Source organism: Aethina tumida, chromosome 6 (genome assembly GCF_024364675.1).
Source record: "Aethina tumida isolate Nest 87 chromosome 6, icAetTumi1.1, whole genome shotgun sequence".
Lineage (NCBI taxonomy): Eukaryota > Metazoa > Arthropoda > Insecta > Coleoptera > Nitidulidae > Aethina > Aethina tumida.
The window spans coordinates 18,635,343-18,657,303 of NC_065440.1; the positions used below are offsets into that span (position 1 = coordinate 18,635,343).

The window sequence follows — 21,961 nt, forward strand, 5'->3', positions numbered from 1 at the left end:
GCGTTAACGGTCCGAAAATAGCAATTAAATCGCATGATAAATTCGAAATGTCATCGACGTTGGTCCGAGAGCCGGAGTAATGTCCGACTGTCCTCAACCCCTGTCTTTGCGCCCCCGCACGTGCCGTGTCCTCCGGTTCATTACATTGCATATAAATGTAGTGTGCCCCTTAGTTTCCCTCCTCCTTTAACGTTGCTTATGGTCGTTTCTAATAAATTATGTGGATTTTTCTGGGACGGACAACTAGGCAATTAAAATTTTAGTGTTGGGTTCGAGTCGTTGACGTGCCCCATAACTGCCACCAATAACTTGGGGGTGAACAAAAATGATAGAGGCCGTGGCTTATTGAGGTTGAGTGCATATAAGTGCGTCGTCTGGGTGTACATTTATGATATAAGAGCGTCTGTTTTGATGCAAGTGTTATACGGTCTTTATGCATTATTGATCAACAAGTCCGACGGTGACTTATGTGCATTTCACCCTCGACTTTGATGGCCCGACGCCACCATAATTTAGCCGGATGATTCGAAAAAATTAAACTAACATGAAGTATTGGAATTATTTCATCCCCTTCTGTGTCTTATTATGTAAGTGTGTGTGTGTGTGTGTGTGTAAAATCTCGGTCGATTAGGATGCAAGAAAAGGCGGAGAAACGAACGGCAAAAGCCGGGTAGGTGGAAGTGGAAAGATAAATAGCGCGAACGAACAACAAATCCACTTTGTTGGAGACGCAACCGCGGATTATCTTAGGTAATATTTACGAGCGTTGCCTTGAACTTATTTTTTAAACGACTAATCTCACGGCAAAATTGAAACATATTAAAGGACATATTTCCCTGTTTGTTAGCGTGGCTTTTTTCCTCTGTACATCTTTAAATTTAAATCCGCCGGCCGAATTTCGTTCGCATTATTATCGGCGTCGCGTTCGCGGCCTTTAATAACGGACCGGGGAATTACCGTGTAACGAAAACGGGGCGTGGGTTGTAAAGATGGCAGTTTAAAGGGGGAAAAGTTGGCGAATTTCGCATTTTACATGCCGAGTGTCTGTTAACAAAGGATAAGGGCAATTGATGGGTTTTATTCCTCCACCAATGTGTCTCTCTCTGTGACTGTGTGTGTGGAAATCTTAAAATACATTTTCTTTTTGCATTTTTTAACCAAACCGGGCGTTACAAATGTGCACGTGCATAATTGAACGAATAAAAACAGTAAATGCACGAACATTGTATTAATTCCGAGCTAAATAAATAAAAATAAATCAATAATATTTATTGTTTGAAATTTAAATGCGAGTTCGGAATTGAATTTTCTGCATTTATGATTTACATTTTTTTCGTTGTATTCAATACGCGGGACACATAAAATAATCATTTTCATTCTATACGTTAACATAGAAATTAATTACGGGAATAAATAAAAATCTGACGGAGCTTTTATTAGTGATAACGTATAAAATTCAACTTTATTTCGCTGTTGTTTTAATAAATCACGTCGATTCGCTGCGAGCGGTTTTTTTGCGTCAGGTCAAAGTGAATGGATTTAATTATTTTTACGTTGGATTTTCAATTTCTCTGCGGTTTTAATCGGAACCAACAGGGAGACCTGGCGTTCATTCTTATCGACATCTGTGGACCAGTAGCTAAACTATCCTTTGATAAATTTTAAAAACATGGTATAATATAAATTTCTACTCAATTTCACAGTTGTTTTAATAAGTTATGCTGATAATGTATTTTTCAATAGATCATAGGAATATTTTAATTATTTTTCCGGTATAATTTTAATTTTTCTTACATTTTAATCGTAATCTAATGAGTCTATTGTTATGAACGAGTAGTTAAACTATCTTTTAATAAATTTTAAAACATGATATTATATAAAATTTTACTTAATTTCACTGTTGTTTTAATAAACTATGTATATTTTCTACCACTGACTTTTTCAGCAGATCTCAGTAAATATTTGAATTATTTTTCCAGTATAATTTTTATTTTTATCACATTATAATTGTAATCTGACGAGTTTGTAGCTTAGATTCTTACTAACACCTATGAACGAGTAGCTAAATTATCCTTTGATAAATTTTTAAAACATGGTATAATATAAAATTCAACTTAATTTCAATGTTGTTTTAATAAATTATGTATGCTTGCTACTATTTTTTTTTATTCAGCAGGTCACAGTGAATATTTTAATTATTTTTCCTGTGTAATTTTAACTTTTCTGATCTTTTAATTGTAATCTAATGAGTCTGTTGCTGTGAACAAGTAGCTAAACTATCCTTTCCACTTCTTATTTCACTGTTGTTTTAATAAACTATGTATATTTGATATCAAAGGTTTTATCAGCAGGTCACAGTAAACGTTTTTATTATTTCTATTGAAGGTTTTGTCTACTTTTTGGTTGTAATTACAATTTTCCTCCGATTTCTACAGTGACCAACAGATGTGTCTGTTGCTAGGTTTTTTACCGACACCTAAGAACCAGTAGCTGAACTACATTTACTAAAATTTTACAAACTACAATCACCCAATACAACAAGTATTATGGTACGCTTATAATATGATCGTAATCCTCGTAATATTAAAAATCCTAATCTCGGTTTTGGAGCCTAATTAACGGCACAACTAGAATCGGATATTTATCGTTCGAATGCGGATTGTAATCCTTTCGGCGGTCGTCGACTACGATTTCAAATACACAATATAATGCCTAATAATGACCGGGAACAAAGGATTATTAAAAGATAATTTGAATTCGGCACAACCGATTCCGCAGCGGATTATTTTTCGCCACTCGAAACTACATGCCGAGCATTAATTTACATGAGAAACTTCATTTCCTGCTTTCGTCTGCGTTCTCTATTTTTAACGCCGTTTTCTCTCCGTTCTCTAATACTTTTGTTATATGTTAATGGCGTTAACGTGATGTTTGTGTATTTTCTTTTGACAATTAAATTTTTTGTCGAACGAAACACGTATAATCAAAAATTAAATCACCATTTTATTTAGTAGAAACACGTTACAATTTAAGAAATTGTGCCAGAAATAATTATAAAGTTTTCAAAAGGGGTACATCAAAAGTCCACTTGTCATGACAGCATTTAGGTACTCTAAAAAATTCAATTAAGCCCATTAAATTTTAGCTGAAGCTGATACGTACTTTCCTTTTCCTCGCTGTTGTACTCATGTCCAACCGCATAAAGCAGTAAAACTCCAAGATAAAACAGTAAATAACGGGCCTGCATTTTTGAGTGTAAAAAATGTAAGTGTCGACCTCTAATGTCAATGCATTAAAACAACTGAGGGATGAATCAATAAAGCAGAGGGTTGCTGTGGAAACTACTTGGTGGGGTTTGGAAGTGTGGGCTGATGAAACTAGATGGTGGGTGGCTACGTTTCGTTGGAGGGATCAATAAATTATTGATTAATTAATTCATCTAAATCAACTAGTAGATGAATTTATTGTTCATGTCTATTAACAATTATATTTGCAACATGTAAATCATACAATTATGTAACTATTAACCTCGTCCAAGTGATAAAAATTGTAATAAATACGTCAATGTACGCACGTAATAAATATTTATTCGTTAATTTATCCATTTAATGTTCAAGTCGATACATAATTTTGATTGCAGTGTTATAAATATAGCAAACATTCACAAAAAAATTATTTTTGTCTCGACTGCTTTGCCATGAGATTCATTTCAATTGTTTCCTTTTTTATCTTAGTTCTTACGGGTGAGTACCAACCTGCAACCCTTGTCTTTCAACTAATAATTTTTTTGAAGTTGTTGGGCAAAAATGTAATGTAAGGGTGACATCAGGCGGTAAGGTATGTGTTTGTAACTCAACCTATTGTGACTTCGAACCAAAATGGCAGGCAGTACCTGGAAAGTACAGCATATACACGACCAGCAAAGAACGCCCCGGTTTTTCATTGAAAACCAACGACTTCTCTGTAAGTTGTCTACTGAAGTAATTAATAATAATAATAATAATAATAATAATTTTTAAATAATTCAATTTCAGCGAAATCACTCCAAACCGGAACTTTGGACCGTCCACGTGGAACTGAAGGACAAAAGACAAAAAGTTATAGGTTGGGGTGGCGCCTTCACAGACGCCACAGGCATTAACATCCACCAGTTGCCCAAAGGTGCCCAAGACAATTTACTTAGAAGCTATTTTGGAGAAGACGGAGTGGACTACAGCCTCTGTCGAGTACCGATAGGAGGCACCGACTTCAGCACAAGGCCGTACTCTTACGACGACCAACTCGATAGTGAAAAGTTGCCCAACTTCAAGCTCCAAAAGGAGGACTACGACCACAAAGTAAGTTCATGACCTAGTAATTGAAAAGATTCAACGGATGTTTGCAGATTCCTCTGATTGAAGCTGCGAAGAAGTTGAAAAGTGGAAAGATCCTGAAGTTGTTCGCCACCGCTTGGACGGCTCCTCCTTGGATGAAGACCGACAACTCGTGGACCGGAGCTGGGTCACTCAAGGAGAAGTATTATCAAACGTGGGCGGACTATCACGTCAAGTTTTTCGAGGCGTATCAGCAGAACGGCATCGAATTTTGGGGGATGACCACGGGCAACGAGCCTGAGGATGGCTTTTTGCCTTCTAACATTTCTAAATTAAATTCGATGGCCTGGACTCCCTGGGGGATGGTAACGGGATTGTTTTGTTGTTTCATTGTTATTTAGGAGTTTGTTGCAGAACAAATGGGTGAGTTGCAATCTGGGTCCCACAATCAGAGGATCGAACTTCTCCCACCTTAAAATAATGCTGCACGACGACAATAGGCCAGCTTTGCCCTTTCTACCTTTGGTAAACTTTATTGAGCACTTTCAGCCTGTTAATTACATTTGTGGTTGTAGCAACTAAACAATCCGGGAACAGTAAAATACGCCGATGGTGTGGCCATACATTGGTACTCCGACAACTATTTGCCAGACTTCTTTTTGGACTTCACCATCTCATCGTTGAAGCAACTGTTTTTATTAGCAACTGAAGCATGCAACGGTTAATTTACAAAACACCCTCATTTTATATCACCCATTAATTTTTCCAACAGGTTTCCTCTACACCTGGCGCTTGGAAAAAGCCGTGGACTTGGGAAGCTGGCAAAGGGCAGCCAACTACGTCCGCAGCATTTTACTGGTCAGTCTTGCAAAACCTATAATCTAAACACTAACACCAACCGATATCAGGACGTTAGTTACAGAGCTTCCGGTTGGGTAGATTGGAACATGGTGCTGAACCAAGATGGTGGACCTTGTTACATCAACAACAACGTGGATTCACCCATTATTGCCAATCAGACTGCCGGAGAATTTTACAAACAACCCATGTTTTATGCCCTCGGACATTTCTCTAAGTTCTGTCCACCGGATTCGTTCGTACTTGAACACAAAGTGGGCAAGAAGCTGGTGAATGTCAGCGCCATGAGTTGCTTGAGGCCTGATGATAGTATTGCTGTCTTCTTGTTTAATTCGTAGGTTGGGGATGAATATTAATGAGCTGTTGATGATTTGGTTTGTTTTAGGGGTGGTCGAAGTGTGCCACTCTTCGTTTGTGATGGGAACAGGGTTGTTGAGGAGACAATCGAAGCTGATTCCATTAACACCATTCTTTGGAAGGTTTAAATCTGTATTTGTCTTGTATTTGATGTTACATGGTGAATAAATAAAACAAAAAACTATTTCATATTGATTTATTCTACCTTGTATTCCTTTAATTATATAAAATAAGGTGGCGTCATTCATTAGTAATTCATAAAATGAACTAGTTTAAAAATTTATTCAAGAATTTATATGTATACACTTTATAGTGTGACAAGCATGTAACATATAACAAAAAATCAAAGTAATTGTATTTGAAAAACGTCTAAATGAGGAAGGACGAAATGATTAATGTAATGTCCGAGTGGATTGCAGCCCACATGTAAAAATTAATAATTGATATGCAACAATTGAATATATGTCAGACTATTCCTGTCAACTTGACAATGGAACCTTTCAATTTATATCCGTTCAAATATTCGCCAATGCAGAGCCAGAACTCATTAATTAATCTGTTTGTGTAGGTATGAATTAATGATGAAGCAACAACAATTATAATCTTATGTTATTAACTCATGATATAACATTTTATAAAGACCAAAGGAAGGTATTGATCGAATCAGCTTCGACTGTTTCCTCAACAACTCTTTTCCCATCAGAAACAAAGAGGGACACATTTCGATCACCCCTAAAACAACAAAGTCATGAACAGCTCAACTAAATTCAACCTCACCCACGAATTAAACAAAAACACGGCAAGACTATCGTCTGGCCTCAAGCAACTCATGGCTTGGATGTTTTCCAACCTCCACCCGATTTTATTTTCGAGTATAGTCGAATCAGGGGGACAAAATTTGGCAAAGTGGCCCAGGGCATAAAACATGGGTTGCTTGTAAAACTCTCCAGCTGCGGAGTTGATGATAATGGGGGCGTCCAGGTTGTTGTTGATGTAACATGGTCCGCCATCTTGGTCCAGTACCATGTTCCAATCAATCCAACCGGCTGACCTGTAACTGATGTCCTGAAATTTGTGTTGGTGTTTTGGTTTATCGGTTTCTGTGGGGCTCACCAAGAAGATGCTTTTAATATAGTTTACTGCTCTTGGCCAACTTCCCAGTTCCACTGCCTTTTCCAGTCGTAATCCATGGAGATAACCTATCAAAATCTTGATGGTGTAACTGAATTAAGACAACTTGTGGGGTTACCATTAGATGCTTCAGTGGCTAACAGGAGCAAGTCTTTTAAAGGTGAAACTGTGAGATCTAAGACGGAATCGGGTAAAAGTTTTTCCCAGTACCAATGTACAGCCACTCCATCAGCAAAGTCTACAGTTGTTGGATTTCTTAGTTGCTGAAACAGCAATTAATGTCCACAAATTACTTAATATATAATTCAGAATTTACCGTACGTAACACTGGTAAAGTTACTTTAATATCATCATGTAACATTATCTTTAAATGTGAGAAATTTGAAGACCTAATTGTTGGCCCAAGATTGTCGCCAACCCACTTGTTCTACAATTACCTTCGTTTAATTTGTATCAATAACAAACTTAATTATAACTTCACCATTCTGAATGACATCCAAGACATAGCATTCAGTTTGGAAAGAAAATTGGGCACAAAACCAAGTGAAGGTTCGTTACCAGTGGTCATACCCCAAAACTCTATCCCATTCTGTCGATAAGCTTCGAAAAACTTAACGTGATAATCAGCCCACAACTGATAGAACTCATCTTTAAGCCTTCCAAAGCCAGTCCATCCATTATTGGTCTTCATCCATGGAGGAGCAGTCCAAGCAGTCGCAAACAGCTTCAAACTGTTCCCCCCCTTCAACTTCTTCGCCGCTTCGATTACGGGAATCTACAAACACTTGTGTTCGTATGTCTTTAATCATCCACCCTTGACTTACTTTGTGATCTTTGTCTTCTTCTTGAAGCTTGAAGTTGGGCAAACCTACACCATCAAGGTGATCGTCGTAAGAGTACGGTCTGGTGGAGAAGTCGGTGCCTCCTATAGGCACACGACAAAGGCTGTAGTCGACGCCGTCCTCGCCAAAGTAGCTTCTGAGCAAATTGTCTTGGGCACCTTGGGGCAACTGGTGGATATTTATACCTGTGGCGTCCGTAAATGCGCCACCCCAGCCCAAAATTTTTTGTTTTTTAGCCTTTACGTCCACCTGGACGGTCCAATATTCCGAATTGAAGCGATTGTACTAAAATATGGATGTTTAAAAATTGTAGGGGGTACGGGAGGACTTACAGAGAATTCGTTGGTCTTCACTGAAAAACCAGGACGTTCTTTGCTGGTAGTGTAAAGGCTGTAGTGCCCAGCTACTGGCTTCCATTTTGGTTCGAAGTCACAATAGGTTGAATTACAAACACAAACCCTGCCACTTGAGGTTACCCTTACGTTACATTGTTGACTTAGAGCTGTTTTCAACAACTAATATTAGTTAATTTTAAATGGTAATTATTATAAAAGTACCTGAGAGTGTAACTATTTGGAGGATAAGATACGACAAGACCAACATTTCAATACAGACTGAACCCAAGTGTCCGGTAAGTTAACGGTACTTAAAATTGTTGCAGGTCAAGTCTTTTAATATTCATATCAACAACTTAAGGAAGAAGCCGATAAGTAAATCAATTATTTTCCGGGCAATATGTAATTATTACGGTTTTAGCCGTGCTTGGAAGAAGACCAAAACAAGCTATCTCCAAGACGCAGACCGCCGAAGACAAAACGACACAACCACAACGAAAAAAATACATGTCCAAGCCAACCAACTACGTTTTGAACCAGTTCGAACACACAGAAGCGACCACAAAGACCATTTTTTTCCGCCGACCATCCGTCGAATCCGTCCCTGAGAAGGCAGGAGATGAGAAGGGGGTCAAGCGGTGCGGCCAGTTGCCGCGCATCGATTCCAAACGGCGGAACGGGCGCCGATTTGAATTTCACACGCGTGTTATTATTCTTCGAGTGGCCGTCTCGCTACAATCAAGTGGTTCTCGCGTACGGGGTTTTAGACGTCGGACGGGCGAAAGTGAGAGTGGGCAGCACTGCGGAACAATATTTATATATATTTTTTTATGTAAGTACGATCGTTATTTTACGTTATGATGGGTCACACTTTCGGTTTTCTTTCCATATTGTTCGTGTTGTAATTTTTTTAATTAGATCATTATCTAATAAACTATTAATCAAATTTTGCCATAAAAAATTAATTAAAATAAAAAACAAATTAAAAAAAATTAAATGACAAAATTTTCATAAATAATTTTATATTCATATTTGTCAGAAAAATTAATCCAGTCCAATAACTAATTAAAAAATAAATTAATTAAATGTCAATTTTTTGATTTAATTTTTTGTATTTTATATAAAAAAATTAGTAATTGGCTTATTAACTAATTATTCAATTAAGAATAATTAAGAGAAATTAGTTTTTATTCTATAATTAAAATTATGAGTCTCCTTAAATATTGTAAAAATTAATATTGATAAATTATATTTAATTTGTTAATAAAAATTTATTTATTAAATTAAAATTAGTTAAAATAAATTTATTTTTATTTTGTAATAATATTTTTTATTAAAATATAATATTTTATTATTTTTATGTGTAATAAATATTTATAAATTAATATAAAAAATTAATTGTCAATCTATTTATTTGTTTTTTTGGATAAACTATTAAATTAAGAATAATTAAGACAAGTTTCATTTAATTTTATAATTGGAATTTTGACTAATCTTAAAAAATAGTATTTTTATATTATTAATGTCAGAAATAAATTAAATTTCAATATATCGGACGTAATTTTTAATAAATTTTTAATAAAATATTTAAATAAATTTATATTAAATAAAACTAAAAATATAATTAATAGATAAATTATTATTTAAAGATAATTTTTAATAGTTTTTCCCTTAAAACTACTTAAAATTCATGAACTTTTAAGGGTTAAAAGAGTTTAACACCCCAATCAAATTAATATGCATAAAATAAAAAAATCCTGCTGATTAACAGTCGCATTCCGTTAAAATGTCTCCATGTAAATGAAACATTTCCCCCCAAGAAACCTTGGAATGTGAGGTCACCACCCCAAGTACATATTTAAATTAACCACCTCTTTTTTCCTCCGTCGGACATTAGCATGCTGAACATATTGATAAGAAGTGAAATGTTAGATTGCGACCTTGGATAAAATCGAGAGAGAGGGTTGCGATTCGTGCACCCCCTATTTTAAGACTGTTTGTATCGTCGTCCGGAATTAATCTCCGTTTTAGCCAGAAAAAAAACTGTTAATCACATTCCGGGTAACTGTTAGTCATATATTTGGTCACTGTTTGTGGTTATTGTCAATGGTTTCGGTCTCTGATGGTTGGTTATGGATAAAAGGCGCAAATAATAATTTCAGTTCATTGCCACTTCCATAACATTTACATGTGATTTGTTTATTTTGTCAAGGCTTTAAAAAATTTTCCTGCTTTGCTGTTATATGTTATATTTGTGATAGGATGTACCGAAAAATGGCTATAAATAAACCGAAGGAGTATGAATAAATAATTTCAGTCAATGGACGGAAATTGAGTTAAAGAACTGAACAAAAACTCCAGTTTGATTTTTATGTTTAATTATTTACCGGTTCATGTGACGAAGTGAAGTCAATTTTTCATTTGATTATTGAGAAGTAATCAAGTAATTATTTTAATGGTTTATTGTTCAATTATTCAAACTTTTAAATATGTATACTCGAAACTTGGACGCAAAAGTTATACGATGAATAAAAAATAAAAATTGAACTGAATTGGATAATTGTATAGTCCGCAAGGAGAAAATTAAATTTGCCATTGACATATTTCATACTGTGTTTGTTTAGAAACAACCCCAAGGGGTAGAATAGCAATTTGGATATATAACATGTGCCAGAATATTTATTATTTATTTCATCATTAAAATAATGCCATCTGTCAGTTTTACTGTTTTATAACCTTTTGAACCTTCACCAAAGGTGTTGCTTAACATTATGTTAAAATATAGGTCTGAAAATTGTTTCTGATCATTCAGAATAGTATATTTTATAACAAAAAACAATAATTTTCTGTTCGTTTTTGATTTTAGGCACCTAACTCTTCTGATTCAATCGACGTCTATCAATTTTACTGTTTTATAACCTTTTGAACCTTCACCAAAGGTGCTGCTTAACATTATATTAAAATATAGGTCTGAAAATTGTTTCTGATCATTTAGAATACTATATTTTATATCAAAAAACAATATTTTTCTGTTGGTCTTTGATTTGGAGCTCCTAACTATTCTGATTTAATCGACGTCTCTCAGTTTTACTGTTTTATAACCTTCTGAACCTTAACCAAAGTTCCTGCTTAACATTACGTCAAAATATAGGTCTGAAAATTGTTTCTGAGCATTCAGAATAGTATACTTTATATCAAAAAACAATAAATGTCTATTGATCTTTGATTTTGGGCTCCTAACTATTCTGATTCAATCGACGTCTATCAGTTTTCCTGTTTTATAATCTTTTGAACCTTCACCAAAGGTGCCGCTTAACATTATGTCAAAATATAGGTTTGAAAATTGTTTCTGATCATTTAGAATTGTATATTTAATATCTATAAACAATAATTTTCTGTATTTCTTTGATTAGAGACTCCTAACTATTCTGATTCAGTCGACGTCTGTCAGTTTTACTGTTTTATAACATTTTGAACCTTCACCAAAGAAGCTGCTTAATATTATGTCAAAATATAGGACTGAAAATTGTTTCTGATCATTCAGAATAGTATATTTTATAACAAAAAACAATAATTTTCTGTTGGTTTTTGATTTTAGGCACCTAACTCTTCTGATTCAATCGACGTCTATCAGTTCTACAGTTTTATAAAATTTTGAACCTTTATCAAAGGAGCTGCTTAACATTATATCAAAATATAGGTCTGAGAATTGTTTCTGATCATTCAGAATTGTATATTTAATATCTAAAAACAATAATTTTCTGTTGATCTTTGATTTTGGGCTCCTAACTATTCTGATTCAATCGACGTCTGTCAATTTTACTCTTTTATAACCTTTTGAACCTTCACCAAAGAAGCTGCTTAACATTACGTTAAAATATAGGTCTGAAAATTGTTTTTGATCATTCAGGATTATATATTTTATATCAAAAAACTGTTGGTGGTGTTCTGTTGGTCTTTGATTTTGGACACCTAACACTTCATTTTCATTTGACGTCTATCAGTTAGAATTATTTAATATTAAAAACAAATTTTACTGAGATAATCAATTGTACATTCCCCAAGGAGGAAATTAAAATTGCCATTGACATTTTTCACAACTTGTTTACTCAGAAACAGCTCCAAGGAATAGTAACAAAACATGGATGGATGGATCCATAAACCACACAGATAAAAATCTTTCGAAATCCGCCCCTGGACGTATTGTTTTTCAATAGATTACAACACTGTCATTTCGTCAAAATTATACGGTCCGCTCTTCACAGTTTGTTACTCGCCAGCGGAAACGAATTTACTTTCGCGGCATCCGTTTTTTGAACAACAATAGAATCACTTTTGTTGCCCCTTTTGCTAAATTATTTTTATCCCCAGTCATTTAAAATATTAAAAATTTAATTCTAATTGTGTATGATTCCATATAATTTATTAAGGGTGGCAACTAGCACAACGTAATTCTATTAAATTATGCATGTCCTTTCGCCACAACGTTTATAACGTCATTCGTATAAATAATTTAATCGACGTGACAGAAAACTGATTTAAAAATGCTAAAATCATCAACGAGTCACACAACTATGTAATTAAACACAAAAAATTATTTTTAATTGCCTTACATTTAACAATGAAGTTAATTACTTTTATTGATTTATCCCACTTTAATAAAATAGTAAAAAGAACATACGATTCCGTGTTTTAAACAATTAATAAAACCGATTCGGCAACAATTGAAGAAGTCGTCGCATTTGACCATAGGAATAGGGTCAACAATAATGGCACGTTTTTAATGGGCAGCGTTGCGTGATGGAAAAACGGAAACTGTCGGACCAACCAAACACTACAAGCCACCCATGGTTCCACCAATGGTGTAACCGAAGCGTTGTTTGTTTGGTACGTTATTGCTTTCTTAATGATTTTCAAGTAAAATCTAAACTGGGGTCTAGGACCAATTTTTGCGACGATTTTCTCGATGCGTTCTGTGGTGACCTGGTTTTTATTCAGTAATTTGGATCAACAGGAGTTATTGTATGACGAAAGATTCTTGATAAATTCATCAAAATGCGTTTTGTAATGTTTTCAGCCTTCAGTAATGAAACTGATGGATGTCATATCGAAGTGGGGATCTTAAAATCACTTCCAGTTAATTAATTATATCTTGTAAATCTTGAAGCAGTGATTTTCAATTGATTATTAAATCTAAGACCAATATGGTGAAGCATAAAAAGGTTTGAGGGACGTCGATTGGATCCATAGAAGAACCCAAAGTCAAATAAAACAGAAAATTATTGATTTATTAAGCATATTTTATCCAATATTCCAGATTTAAATTAGAAAAAATCATTGTTGGGGTCAAGGACCTAATATTCCTTATGCACTGTTAATGTTCTTGGCTAGCTGGTCGCAATCATGGTGTATTATTGACTGGCTTCCGCCCTTATCATAACCTAAATCTAGGAAGACGGATGGTGGTGTCCGACGTTTGAAATTAAAGACGTGCACCCCGTAAACTTTAATGCGGACTTGCCACGATAACCGGTTGCGGGCGCCAACTCACACCCCTCACCCCCAACCCTCACTTAATTCGTTGCTTGTTGCAGGATGGAATTGTTCTTAGTACCGTTCTTCATACTGCCCTTAATTGCCGTGGTCCGACTGGACTGCTCCAAGTCGGAGTACGAGAGATGCGTCCGCATCGCTGATCCTCTGGTCAAGGAGGCACGTCTGGTATTCCCCGACAACATGGACGACATTGATTTGGTGTGCAAGACTTGGAACAGCTTCGTGGACTGTCTGAAGTACTACACTGAGAATTGTTTCACTGAGATGCAAAGGCGGCAGTTCAATAGGGCTGTTGAAAGCCCTATTGAAAGTGTACACCAAATGTGTATGCAACCATCTTACCAAAAAGGTTGATAATATTAACAAATTTGTTTCACAACTAACTACTTTTGGTTTTAGAATATTTACAGTACGCTCCTTGCATTAAAAACACTATAACACAAAATATTCATTGTGGGCCACATTATAATCTTCTAGTTGAGCAGGTTTCCCAAGGAAACGTCATTTCTAAATCCACCCTTTGTTGGTACTACCTCTTTTATCTTTTTTATTATATTATATTGAATTATTAATTGTTTTAGCTCCCAAGACAGGTTTAAACAATGTGTCCAAAGAGAGACGAGACGCCTATGTGACCGGGGAACCCCAGACGGCCCAGCCGCCAAATTCTCCTCACAGATCATAGATAAAGCTTTGAATTTCCTCCAGGATCAATGTCTAAACTACATGTAAGTTAAATTATTTAGTTCCCGACTCAAAATTAGTGTTTCTTCGGTTGTTTCAGTCCAAATTCTGGTGACTGTGCAGTCCACACAGATGGCTTGTTCTACAACGATCCCCTGAGCATTTCAACGTCACCAAGTGAGGTTTACCCCTGGAGTACCGTCCAAGAACCGGCAGCAAAAGAGATTTTCCCATCCAGGATTCCACCTGTAAGCAGTACTTGGATGCCCACATCCAGGACTCCGTTGGAAATCTCCCCCTCAACCGTAATTAAATTTCTTTAGTGTTTTTTGGGTTTTAATTTGTAGTTTTCAGCAACAACAAGACCCAACCACACAACTCCTGGGAAAAAGGACTAGGCCTTCATCTTACGGAAGATCCAGCAGCTGGAACGAAGGGTCCAGTCCACCAGTCGACGGCAACACGGTTCAGATGTACCCGGAAGTACCGTCAACTCCAACTTCAAGACCTGACTGGGCCACCAAATCCTCCTGGAACGCCATCGGACAAAATCCAATCCCCAGAGGTAATAATTAAATTCTAACCTCCATTATCAGTTCCTGATGTTTTCACTGATAGACGAGCCGAGGATGCAGAACGACCAAAGCTTCTTCACGTACGGTACTTCGAGAAGCTCCACGGAAATGTCGTCCACCGAAACTTGGTATCCGGCAGCGGGCAATCAAATTAACAACGAGGTGGACGAGCCCAACCAACTGGGATGGAAGAAGTCCAGGAATAACGGAGTTAAATCTGGTGCCTTTGGTGGACTTGTTCTATTAATGGTCGCTTTGATTTTGTAAATTTATGTACAATGAGAAAGAAATACAAGGTTCAATTTTGATTGTAAAAGACTGTTATGTTGGAGATTTATGTTATTTGTTTTTATGAAGATTATAATTATTATTCCGTCCGTGTAAGGCAACTATTAGGTAACCAAGATGTGCACTAGTCAAATATTTAGTCAATGGATATTGATATTTTATGCTTATTATTGTTGTATAAAATGATAAAATATATTGATTATATAATTTTAATAAAGAGATTTCTATGAATTTTGCAGTTTTATTTCATTTGTATTATTTTTTTCAGTTTTGTGTCAAAAAATATATATATAGTTATATAACAGAATGGTTTATTTTAACCGTAATCAGTGTTAAATATTAATAAAATATATATTTTAAGTTAGTAATAATTAAACACCTTACGTTGCAAAATCTTTATTTGTATAATAAATAACAATACAGGTTGTAAAGAAAACAAAACCTACAACAATCCTACTTGCTATAAGTTACACAGACTCACATCATAATGGATTTTTCATAACGTAAAATATTCGACGTCAACCAAGAAATAACCGTATCAATTTTAGATCACAAAAAACTCATTACAAAATAAGTATCATAAAATCAGGTATCTATCACATTAAATCAAAATGAATTAATTATCAGTAATAAGTGGAACGTAGTTTCATGTTTAATCCGGAGGTAAAATTAAAGTACATACAAAATCACTAAAATAAAATTATTATGTAACGGATTAAACTTTGCACGTTGATATTAATTATTTTATCACCTAGTTTTTATATATGTACACGGTTATACCCTCACATATATTCCATATATATATATTTTTAAGACAATAATAGCAAAATATATACCTTTTTAAATAGACGATTTTAGTCTCGATTCTTGATTTAAAAACCAAACCCAAAAAACGTTGTTAATGAATGAACCACGTGAAACAGTCTAAGTTAAAAAAAAAAAACAAAATTAAGCTACGAAAATCTTTGGTACGGACATTTAGAACAATGGACCATCGAGAGAGCGTACCGACCACAAACAAAAACAACAACAAAAAAATTGAAATAAAACACGTTCGTGGGGGGTACCAAAATAAAATTGTAAAAATATTTTAGAATATCGAGTGAACCGCAACCTCAGTAGATCAGGTTGTCGGGCATCTCACACTGGCCTATGGTCACGCGATGCATCGCCATCTCAGAGATGCCGTGGTAGTGGACCAGCGCGCCGCCCAGCACAAAGACGTGGAATATTTGGTGCGAGTGGAGCCATATGTCGAATTTGCCGGGGAACCACCGTTCGGGCACGCGCAGTGCGTACAGTACTGCGCCGAAGATGTACAGCAGACCCATCAGTATCAGCCAGCCCAGGGACTTTTGGCTCACCTAAAACGTTACCACTGTTACCCAGAACGATAAATACACGACGGAGGAGATTACTTTGTTGAACCAGCCCTCGACAATGCCGTAGTGGATGGCGGGCACGATGCCGGACAGTCCGAACGTCATGAAAACGGCCGCACGGAACGGTCGCCAGCCGGACTCGGAGAACTTATCCCACAGACTCACCATTATCGACGTTATTCCTAGTGCGCATACCACAGACAAATACACCACCTGAACAAGACGAAAACTGATTAGAACTCAACCCCCTTGATCAAAGAACACTTTGGTCACCTTAGGCTTGAAATGACAATAGAAACCGTAATAAAGCCACGGCACAAAGGAGCCCATGATCAACAAGGCGATGCCACAATAATCAAGCTTCGAGAACAGCTTCCCAATAAACTGCGAGTGGCAATTCAACGTGTGAAACAGACATGAGAATCCCAGACAAATAATGGCTCCAGCGAAGAATGCCCCGAAGACGATCTTCTCCTGCAGTTCAATCTCGATGACCGGTCGCATTAAGAAGTAAATGGCAATTCCTACAAACAATCAGGACCGTTAATCAACCTGGGATTTTAAAACTATCACAAAGGACTACCAATAAAAGCTACGCAGCCCAACAAGTGTGTCCAGATGTTCGCGGTTTCGGTGTGGAGGCGGAACATGCTCTTGAAGCACTCGCGGAAACTGGGGAGAGGAGGACGATGGCCGAAGATTAGGAAGTCGTTGTCTTGCAGCCACGCCGGCAAATTCCTAAAATTTCGTTCACTTAAGTTGTTTTTAATATTTAAACAAGTTGTGCGACTTAAACTTGGTGTTTATCAAATTGTTTAGCTGTGTAAATAACTCCACATAATACAATCACAATGATTACATAATACATTTCACATTCAACGTCTAGAAGTAATAATAAAATAAAAAAAAATGTGGCAAACTTATCTATAAGTAAGTTGTCTAATGAAATCATAAAATATATTGATTATTGTTAATAATGATATTTTCTCAAGTTTTAGCTTTGAAAAATATTCAAAACTAACGTAAAATCAGTTTAGAATGATAAAAATAATATAATAATGGACCTGGGTGTTAATTGTTATAAAATCGAAATATAATTGATTGGTATATAACATAAATAAAGACACTTCAAGGAATTTCTTGTTGATGTTTCATTTGTAATTATTCTATTTATGTTTTGTATGGAAATATTACTATAAGTATATAATATAACTTTGAAAAATATTTACAGTTAACATAAATAAATGTTAAAAACCTGTTAAATAGTTTATTTATGTTATAAAGGTAACTTAAAATATAATGTAATGAAAATATAAGTAAATGTAAAACACAGATGCTAAATTAATTTCGCAAAACCATGTTTTTAACAGATTAGCTGCGTAAACGAGTCACACCAGATTCGACCTTTGATCCTTTTCCTCCTTATCAAGGGTCAAAGGATTAATTCCCAATAGAGAAATTCACGTAGGTATAACATAACGACGAATATTATTTATTGTAAACTTTCCACGTGCTTATCACACACGTTGTTTATTAAATTGTAACTTTCCATGGTAATTATCATTTGTCAATTATCAATTTTAAACAAACTTACCTAAAGTGGCAAACTGACCATCCAGCCTGGATCATTTTGCGTACGACATGTTCAGCCTGGGAGGCGGCATTGTGGGCCAACGCACTGATGTCGAGCTCGTCCCCTGAAAAGTTGGGGAAGTTTGCTAACAATCGCACCCCAAGAACAGAAAAAAACCATTGTCACAGTCAAAAAGGTGGTCTATACACACACATTTTAAATAACACCAACCAACTCTAATTCAATTTAAAGTTTGTGAGGCTGCGAATCAAAAATTGACATGCCAGAAGCCTTTTTTGTGTACCTTTTTTAACTTAACAGGTAATAACCATGCAAGAAAAATAGACAACCTTTTTAAAACCATGCGTAAACAAAACAACTAACTAAAACACTACCTTTACTAATACAAAATTAAAGTAAAATCAATTCTAGAGCTACTCTACCTGTACCTAGAACAGCCGCCTTGAGTACATCACTCATTTCCGAATCCAAGATGTTCTCATCTTCAGGTGTCGAAGGCAGGGGACAGCCGACACAGTCCTCCTCCATCTAAAAAACACCCGTACATGCACTTGTGGCCGCTTTTGGGGGTGCCCAAACTTACCAACGAGTTAACATCTTCGTCGAGCAGATCCTTGATCTCGGAGGCGATGGACTCGCTGTCCAAGTCCCAGCGTTTACGTTTACGCAGACCGTCCTCCATTTGGCCGTCGTACGATTCCTCGGCGTCGCTGTAGTGCGACATGATGAGCGGCTAGAATCGAAATGAGGGAGCACCGTTAGATAATTCTCGGCGGAAACGTCACACAAAGTGTTTCGTGGTTGGGTGATAAGGAACCGATGCGGTACCTGATTTTTAACGGACGATGGCGGCTGGTGCGGGCGGTTCAAGTTCACTGGAATTTTTGATGAGAGACGCGATGGAAAAATGGAAATTCGTTTGATTTTACATGTCAGACGATCAGCTGGGAAATTATGAACTGTCGTGCGGTTGGCAGCACTTGTTCCTTATCAATATTTAATCGATTTATCTAGTCTTTACTGCGATTTAAAATTGATAAATAAACAAAACGGTGTTTGTTTTAGGTAATTTAGTGTTTAATTGTTGATTCAGTTATCTATTTTTGATAATATTTTATTTATAAATGAATTCTTGTATATAACGCATCGACTATACATGTAGCCAACCTAACTTTTTATTTATTGATTTATTATTTAAACAAATATTGAATTAAATTGAAAAAAAATATGTACTTACTAACATCTTAAATTGAAGCATACCTTTATTACTGCTTTAGTATTACTCATAATTATGTAATAATCAAAAAACTAGAAATAACCTCAAAATAATATTTTGAATATTTTTCTTTAATCTGGCATTAAAATTGGATGAATTAAAAATGTAAATAAACCAGTGAAAAATATTCCGTCCCATTTCCTTTAATCACAGTTATATTTACCTCTTTTTAAGCATATATTAATTATTGTTAAAACCAATAAAATTTTCAAAAAACTAAAACTAACCTCAAAATGTGATACCCTTCTATACTATTTTTATTTACTTTAATTCTTTTATACATTTTTCTATGTGATTGTATTTAATTAATTTAATTTATAATACTTATGAGCATTTAATTTTCAAAGTGACCACTAAAAACAAAGTAAAACGTCCGGACTATAGGCGAAGAATGTGACACATGTCAGTGAGTGTTGTCAGTCGTTTTGTTTATTGATTTTTTAATTTCGCGAGGAATTTACCCGAATTCCGGCCGCGCAAAGATGAGCGTGATCCGCGAGAAAACGCTACCGAACAAACGGCTCGGCCAGATCGAGCGTCCGAATGCGATTACGCCGGACGACGTGCTGCGTCTGAACAAAATCACAGACAACTATCTGTGTACACCGGACGCGAACGTCTACGACATCGATTTCACGCGTTTCAAAATCCGTGACCTGGAATCGGGTGCGATACTGTTCGAAATCTCGAAGCCCGCCGCCGAGAATTTCGACCAGAGTCTGGAGGAGAACATCGAGAACACGGAGCCAATTGATCCAAACTCCGGACGTTTCGTACGCTACCAGTTCACGCCGCAGTTTCTTAAACTGAAAACCGTGGGGGCCACGTAAGACCTGTAACATCTAGGTCCGCGTGTGTCTAATTGGATTTGTTGTAGGGTGGAGTTTACGGTGGGCAGCAGGCCAGTGAACAGATTCAGGATGATTGAAAGGCACTTTTTCAGGGACAAGCTGCTGAAAACGTTCGACTTCGAGTTCGGGTTTTGCATACCATTTTCCCGTAACACCTGCGAACACATTTACGAATTTCCAACTCTCTCTGATGATCTAGGTATGTAATACATATAATCCATCATACAGTGGATTAACTCTTTGTTTTTTCCAGTGTCTGAAATGATCTCAAATCCATTTGAGACACGGTCGGACAGTTTCTACTTTGTTGATGACTGTCTGATAATGCACAACAAGGCAGATTATGCCTACAACGGTGGCGTACAAACATAACAATATTTTATTTGAATCCATGACTTTTACAATATATATACAATTATATATAAATATATATAAAACCAACACCGCATTTATTTCGGCAAGTCGCACATTAAATACACGGTGTTGTTTTGGCACGGCGCTTCTCGTTTTTGGGACGACGCAAAGATCGAGTCATTCGGTGTTTGTTGTAATTTGTTAATTAATTTGTTTTGAATAGTAGCACACTGTAGCAGACATGCGATTTTGTATTCCTTGACAATCTGGCTATGTCGCTTCTACACAATATTTGTGATAACAAAATGAATAACTAATAATAATAATAATAATAGTAACAAAGCGTGTCATCAAAATTTTTTTATACACACCAAAGAATTAAAAGTCTGAGTTCCGATGCGTAAATAAATAATAAATTTGTATTTAAAATGCCTTAGGATCTTCGACCGAAGAGTAACCGACTTTTTAGAACAATTTTTCGTGTGATATTTACCTTCGGTGTTTGTTGAACTTGATAGTTTGTTGTGTTTACTTGGAACAGGGTTAAAACGTGCGTTTTAAATCTATTAAATAATTAAAATACAATGAATTTGGCATTAGATTAAACAGTTGAAAATTTATTGAGGATGTAGCATGTCTTATTTGTTTAGGTTTAATCGTTGTTCAAAAGTGTTCATGTAGGTCACGAATTTTTAGATAATTAGACACAATATTTTAACGACCATTCCTCAATTTTTACTGTGATGGGGCAATATATTATTCCTTTTATTTATGTAGTTGTTGTTTATATACCGATGTTTGTTACTTTATTTATTTTGGACTTGTATTTTTGTTTTAAAAATATACATCTTTATTTTGGTTGATGTTTTATTCAGTTACCTAAGATTCCACGTATAAACTCATAAGATTTATTATTGAAATTAACAGGATAAAAGCCTTGAAATATGCTGAATTGAATGGGCAAAATATTTGTATAAACGAAGATTAATCCAAAAAACTCATTTATTTTCTTATACTGTAAAATATTCATTTATTAAAGGTTTTTATTGAAAATAACAGGATAAATGCTTTAAAATATGCTGAATTGAATGGTGAAAACCTTTAGATTTCTCACAATAAACTATATAAATGAACAAAATATTTCTATAAACGAAGATTAATCCAAAAAAATTCATTTAGTCTCTTATACTGTAAAATACTCATTTATTAAGATTTTTTATTGAAATTAACAGGATAAATGCTTTAAAATATGTTGAATTGATTGGTGAAACCCACCTCTAGATTACTCACAATAAACCATAGAAATAATGTTTGAATAAACGAGTCATTCGAATATTTGTCTTGTCATTAGATTACATAATTGATCGCATGATCTATTCGTTGTCCTGAAGTGTTAAGTTCATGTAGGTCACGAATTTTTACATAATAGATTTTAACTATCATTCCTCTATTTTAGTGTGATAAGCAGATTACTAGTCCTATTTATGTAGTTTTATGTTTATATAGCGAATTTTATTATTTTATTTATTATGGAACATTTTTTTTTTGTTCTAAAAATATACATA

General features: G+C 35.3%; 5 protein-coding genes and 1 long non-coding RNA gene across 8 annotated transcripts; 3 read left to right on the forward strand and 3 right to left on the reverse strand.

The window, feature by feature from the left end:
* Nucleotides 1-2,983: 2,983 nt before the first annotated feature.
* LOC126265941 (uncharacterized) lies at nt 2,984-3,410 on the reverse strand. The gene is made up of 2 exons (XR_007548416.1): nt 3,163-3,410; nt 2,984-3,112 (listed from the first exon to the last, which is right to left on the reverse strand). It is a non-coding gene; the product is annotated as an uncharacterized LOC126265941 (long non-coding RNA).
* A 48-nt stretch (nt 3,411-3,458) lies between these two features.
* Nucleotides 3,459-5,715, forward strand: LOC109597834 (putative glucosylceramidase 4). 2 transcript variants are annotated; one of them, XR_007548415.1, is made up of 9 exons: nt 3,459-3,743; nt 3,794-3,963; nt 4,035-4,337; nt 4,385-4,678; nt 4,728-4,838; nt 4,889-5,033; nt 5,086-5,171; nt 5,230-5,505; nt 5,557-5,715. XR_007548415.1 is itself a non-coding variant. In XM_020013611.2 (9 exons), the coding sequence occupies exons 1-9, from the start codon at nt 3,698-3,700 to the stop codon at nt 5,654-5,656; spliced, it is 1,539 nt and encodes a 512-aa protein (XP_019869170.2). In that variant the 5' UTR covers nt 3,462-3,697; the 3' UTR covers nt 5,657-5,715. The 2 variants fall into 2 exon arrangements, 1 of the variants encoding a protein (XP_019869170.2); XM_020013611.2 differs by having other exon boundaries at nt 3,462-3,743; nt 5,222-5,505.
* A 97-nt stretch (nt 5,716-5,812) lies between these two features.
* On the forward strand, nt 5,813-15,170 carry LOC109607107 (uncharacterized). Of its 2 annotated transcripts, none has more exons than XM_049968874.1 (8): nt 5,813-5,925; nt 7,815-8,668; nt 13,431-13,741; nt 13,792-13,918; nt 13,974-14,120; nt 14,177-14,381; nt 14,431-14,641; nt 14,695-15,170. In XM_049968874.1, coding segments are annotated over exons 2-8 (1,227 nt in total). In that variant the 5' UTR covers nt 5,813-5,925; nt 7,815-8,666; the 3' UTR covers nt 14,919-15,170. The 2 variants fall into 2 exon arrangements, with proteins under 2 accessions (XP_049824831.1, XP_019879188.1); XM_020023629.2 differs by lacking the exon at nt 5,813-5,925 and adding an exon at nt 6,029-6,096.
* On the reverse strand, nt 6,161-8,104 carry LOC109607103 (putative glucosylceramidase 4). Its single transcript, XM_049969137.1, has 8 exons — nt 8,059-8,104; nt 7,834-8,003; nt 7,484-7,786; nt 7,141-7,434; nt 6,976-7,086; nt 6,778-6,922; nt 6,310-6,727; nt 6,161-6,260 (listed from the first exon to the last, which is right to left on the reverse strand). The coding sequence occupies exons 1-8, from the start codon at nt 8,102-8,104 to the stop codon at nt 6,161-6,163; spliced, it is 1,587 nt and encodes a 528-aa protein (XP_049825094.1).
* A 149-nt stretch (nt 15,171-15,319) lies between the features above and the next one.
* On the reverse strand, nt 15,320-18,872 carry LOC109597802 (adiponectin receptor protein-like). Its single transcript, XM_020013575.2, has 8 exons — nt 18,744-18,872; nt 18,499-18,648; nt 18,338-18,443; nt 17,916-18,018; nt 16,905-17,059; nt 16,595-16,845; nt 16,358-16,534; nt 15,320-16,303 (listed from the first exon to the last, which is right to left on the reverse strand). Exons 2-8 carry the CDS (start codon nt 18,637-18,639, stop codon nt 16,055-16,057), a joined length of 1,182 nt encoding a protein of 393 aa, XP_019869134.1. The 5' UTR covers nt 18,640-18,648; nt 18,744-18,872; the 3' UTR covers nt 15,320-16,054.
* A 718-nt stretch (nt 18,873-19,590) lies between these two features.
* Nucleotides 19,591-21,254, forward strand: LOC109597816 (protein unc-119 homolog). The gene is made up of 3 exons (XM_020013593.2): nt 19,591-20,017; nt 20,069-20,241; nt 20,296-21,254. Exons 1-3 carry the CDS (start codon nt 19,674-19,676, stop codon nt 20,412-20,414), a joined length of 636 nt encoding a protein of 211 aa, XP_019869152.2. The 5' UTR covers nt 19,591-19,673; the 3' UTR covers nt 20,415-21,254.
* Nucleotides 21,255-21,961: the final 707 nt, after the last annotated feature.